This window comes from Echinops telfairi, unplaced genomic scaffold (genome assembly GCF_000313985.2).
Source record: "Echinops telfairi isolate 266 unplaced genomic scaffold, ASM31398v2 ScPeMD7_23;HRSCAF=83, whole genome shotgun sequence".
NCBI lineage: Eukaryota > Metazoa > Chordata > Mammalia > Afrosoricida > Tenrecidae > Echinops > Echinops telfairi.
Window position 1 is genome coordinate 40,715,422 of NW_022103920.1, and position 5,018 is coordinate 40,720,439.

The 5,018-nt window shown below is 48.2% G+C and overlaps 1 protein-coding gene across 1 annotated transcript in view; it reads left to right on the plus strand.

Moving 5' to 3' along the window:
- Positions 1 to 5,018, plus strand: part of SRPK2 (SRSF protein kinase 2) — a 154,600-nt gene that overhangs the window by 123,508 nt on the left and 26,074 nt on the right. Inside the window, exon 11 of the mRNA XM_045288946.1 lies at positions 7 to 484. Coding sequence (XP_045144881.1) covers positions 7 to 484 — 478 coding nt within the window. The remainder of the gene's footprint in view (positions 1 to 6; positions 485 to 5,018) is intronic.

Genomic DNA, 5,018 nt, shown 5'->3' on the forward strand with positions numbered 1-5,018 from the left:
GGTGAGCCTGAGGACCAGGAGGAGAAAGAAGATGCTGAGAAAGAAAACATCGAGAAAGATGAAGATGATGTTGAACAAGAACTCGCACACCTAGACCCCACGTGGATAGAATCACCGAAAACCAATGGCCATATTGAGAATGGCCCATTCTCCCTGGAACAGCAGCTGGATGAGGAAGAGGAGGAGGATGACGAGTGCCCAAACCCCGAGGAATGCAACCTGGATGAGCCGAATGCTGAGAGCGATTACACGTATAGCAGCTCATATGAACAATTCAATGGTGAATTGCCAAATGGACGACATAAAATTCCCGAGTCCCAGCTTCCCGAGTTTTCCACCCCGTTGTTCTCTGGGCCCTTAGAACCTGTGGCCTGTGGCTCTGCCCATTCTGAGGGTTCCCCACTGACCGAGCAAGAGGAAAACAGCCCATCGCACGACAGAAGCAGGACGGTTTCGGCCTCTAGTACTGGGGATTTGCCAAAAAGTAAGTGTGCTTCCCATCAGTTGCCGGAGCTCAGTATCCCAGGCCCATACTGTTGATGAGCGCTAGAAGTGGGAAAGCCATCTATCAGCCAGTTTCATTTTACGCTCATATGCTTATGAACACGGAATGCTATTTAAAATCGATCCTGCGCCATTAGGCATGCATTCTCTCGCTCTCTGCATGTCCAATCCTACTTCTGAGGCTTTGAAGTCTTATTCTTTCTGTATTTAGTCAATGATAACCATACATATGCAGAAACCTTTTTAGTGCCTACCACTTATACCTTGTAGCTTTCTAGAACATGGAGTTTAATTTTAAATTTATATCTTCCATCTGGTCGTAGTATATTTAGTTTTGTGATCTTCCCCAGTCAAGGAAAATGTCTGTTCTGGTTGGTGATGTCTTTGGAGATATTGACACAGTAGTAGATATTAAGATAATTGTATTTTGTTTGTTGTTCCTGATTATAGGGCCCAAAACTCAAACCCCCCCTCAAAGAAAGGTGAATGGGGAGAGACGAAACTGAACACCAAACCAAACAAACACCCCTGCTATTGAGTCAGTCCAACCCCCAGCAGCTTTAGGTGGGGGTTCTGAGGCTGTAACTCTTTACGGAAACAGAAAGCATCATTTTCCTCCCATGGAGGGGCTGGTGGGTTTGAACTACCGACCTTGGGGTTAAAGACCAATACTGACCTGACAGTATCATCAGGGCTTCTGAAACTGGCCCAGAATTGAGTCTTAAAGGAAATGACAAAAGAGATCAGTGTACTGGCAGAATGTAGATTGGAACTTGTTTACTCATCTACCCAAAAAGGCCCTGCCTTGCCTCGTGGTCCCTTCTGTGAGTTAGTGCCTGTGAAATGCTAAGTGACTTCTTGTAAGCAAAAAAAGTCGGCATCATGGTGGATCTCCCTATTGGCTCTTGAGTGGGCAAGCTCAGAAACCTCCTTGGCTCCCTCTGTTGGCCAGAGTGGTTAGTGCATGGTAAGTAGATTGATGCTAGGTCCCTGTAAAGAATTCTCTAATTCCAGTCTCCCAGCAGCCTGTCCCAATGAAAGTTATTCACATCCCAACCATGTGCTTTTTATGGGGCAAGTTTATCCTCTGCTTACTTTTACCCTGACCAGGAAGAGTTTAAAGGTGCTTTTAAAGGCTTTCATGTAGAATGATATAGATCCACTTCTCAGACAGGTGAGAGGTAAAAATCAACTTCCTCAGGTTTGTTGCTTTTGTACCTGCACTTTGCCGTGCTTATAGATTTACATAGAACATAATTGTTCACAGGTGCTTTTTTTATAAAAATCATTTGCTTGTGGCTTTGGTGTCTAGTGTCAAGATGAAATCTCAGCACAAAACTCACTCGCTCTGGGACTTTGGTTTCTTCCTTTATCAAAGGAAAGAAATAGCTACCACTAGCATTGAATGAAATCATATTGGTATCTAACTAATATGTAACCCAACAGAGTAGCAGTATCTGAAAACAATCTTCTCAGTGAATACATTGCCTTGGTCATCAGAAACTCAGGGAGGTGAGCATGATCTTGCCCTGTTGCCATAACCAGTTGTAAGACTTGGGGACTAACGTATAGATGGGGCGTCGTCAGACCTTAGGTTCCTGGCCCACCAAATCCTGATTCATCTTGAGTGGTGGTGAGAGCTGGGAGAGTTATTTGTATAGATCTGGAAATTTCACATTGGAGTGAATGAGTGAGTGGCAAAAGAAAAATCACAAGTTTAGATTATTAAACTTTTTTTAAAAGCATGTTGTTTAAAGAAGAAAACAGTATGTGCTAGGTCAAAGAGCTGTTCACACCCCTTTCTTGGCATCAGGACATCCTGACGTCCCACCCCCTGCCCTCGGAGGGCTGGGGACTTTGATTTACACGGGGACCCTGACCTCAGACTCCACTTTGTCTGACTGCTCCTGTTAACCATTCCCACTTCGTTGTTTTTAGCTCTCTTAGATGTTAGTGTGCCTCTGATTTCGGTTCAGCTAGCTCTCCTTTTCATCCACAGTCTTTCTCCCTGATTTCCAGTGGCATGACGGCCGGACCATGTCCACCTTTCAACACCGCCAACGCCCGATGTCCCAGAGCTGTGAGGGGGTGGGTCTCGAGGGTAGAGTAGAAAACAAAACCACCGCGCCCTTGCCCCTGTTCTAGCAGAAGCAGGCCGGCCAGGAGCAAACGGTTGCAAAGACAAAGGAGTGTGTGTGACGAGACCTATGGTGGAGAGGAGGTGATGGGCCGGAAACAGAATGGCAGGGCTCCTGGAGCCCCACCAAGGAGACAAGTGGCTCTAGTAAATATCTGTCTGCAACAGCTTGCATCTGTTTCTGACCTTGTCCAGAATTGTGTTATAGAATGTTGGGTTTTTTAATTCCTCATTTCCTCTCCATTTATTCACCAGCCTACAACTTTAACGAAGATGTTTTCTTGTCTTCCTTTTGTAAGTCTTGTGCACTGTCCATAATTTGGGAGCACTACTGTGCAGTGCTTATGAGGATGCATCCACTTGACAGGGACGGACAGCATGTAACAACCCTAGGTGCCCCTCATGTACTTTCAGAGACCGTGAGAATGTTGTTGGTGAACATTGCCATGCCTTTTCTGAGCTTTCCCTCCTATTAGCATCGATCTTCTCCTGTTCATCCATGTTCCATCCTTGGGGAGCCTTCGATTCCTCTGTCGTTTAGCGCCACAGAGGTGACGTGCTGCCTTCTGCGTGACATGCTTCCAGCCTGGCTTCTCTTGCCCAATTTCCCTCCTGTTCATAATGTTGTCCGTGGTCACTGGCACCGCCTTTCTTCCTCGGAGAATGTGCATTCTCAGAGTGGAGTGTGTTTGCACCGTTGTCTCCTCAGACTCAGGGCTGAGGTAAGTATCTAATGAACAGTGAGCAAACACATGTGTGGTCATCAGATTGCATCCCACCCTCCCCCTTTCCCCATCTTGCTCTCGGACTCCAGCATGTGGCCCCCTCCCACTCAGCCCTGCTCATTGCCATCCGCTTACCACGCAGGCCTGGTCCTGTTGGCGAGTGTCCGGGATGTACCCAGGCATCTGGTGGAGGCAGCTGACTCGGTCACGTCATCACCTCTGTGACCTCCTATTGGGTGTTTCCTTCATGGAAGGGGTCTGGTCAAGAGATTGTTTCCCAACGTGGGCAGTACCACCTTTGGAAGGCTGCAAAGCAGATAGCTTAATTTTATCCTGGATTATGGGGCTGCAAGAGGAGTGGGCTTTGCGCAGGGGCTTTGTGTAGCTCCCTGTGGTTAGACCAGAGCGTGCACAATGGGGAGTGAGCAGCAGAAGGAAAGATTGAAAGTTGAGAGGAAGAGGCTTCTTTTCTTGGAGGACAGCAGCGCTGGAGCCCAGGCATGTGTCTTAGCTCGGCCCATTGAAGCCCAGAGGGCCTGGGGCAGTACTGTCTGCTGGCTCCCCCGGGAGCTCTGTCTGCTCCGTGAGGACCTGCGCGGTGGCCGGTTTGGCCTTCACCCAGCCTGCTGTGATGCAGTTCCCACCCTCGGCTCTTGCTGCCCATCTGTTCTCTGTACACCAGTCAAGCTTGTCCCATCGTCCTCCTCTTCCCCACAGAAATGAGCTCCAGTGTTCCCAGACCGAACAGCACTCAGTGGTGACATTCAGACTCCCAAACTTGTTGGGCCTACCATCCCCTTTTTCGGGGGGTAAAAATGACTGGGCACCCCCCCCCCATGGTAATGAAAACCTTCTGTAATATAGTTCATAATTTGAGCATTTAAAAGCTTTTGTACTGTAGCTCATAATTCAGGATGAAGTATAGGTATCTGCATTTTCAGTCTCCCTCGATTGCTCCAGGATGTGCAGGGGATGGTATCACCTACTCTGGGAAACACGGTTCCGTGCTATCCGTTCCTGGCAGCTGGCAGCCACTGTCTCTCTTAGCCCTGTTCATTTTGCACCACCCATGCCATGACTCCTTTCTGTTTGTCAAAATGTGAGCTAGTTTCTGCCTCTGGGCCTTGGCACTGGCTGTCCTGCTCTCAGTCTAGGACTTCTCCCTTTTTAAATTTTGCCTCTCCTCAGAACACCTCTCCCTAAATACTGCCCTCCTCCAACACTTTACAGGGAGCACTGCTACAAGGTGTGGAACACTCATTTATTTATTGCCCACATTCCAAGTTTCTTAATTGGGATGTGTTAAGGGTAAGGGAATGTTGTATGTCTTGTTCATGCTGTCTTCCCAGTGCCAGACTGGCTCCTGGCACCTAGAGGCCAGGAGGTGTTGAACGCGCAGGTCACTGCTGGCGTGAGCTCTCCTCATTGTGCTCCTTGCTTGGGCCACCTTCATACCAAGGGGATCATGTCTGCCTGGTAAGGATGTCAGTTAGTGCATGCAAAACACAGTCAAGTCTGGCAGCAGCCATCCTACTCGTCTCTAGGGTAGCTTCAAATGGAATGGATTACTCTGTGTCACCCTAGAGTAGGCTAGTGATAAATGATGCACTGGCTTCAGCCTGTCTGGAACTGAGATCTTCCCGTTCTTGTCC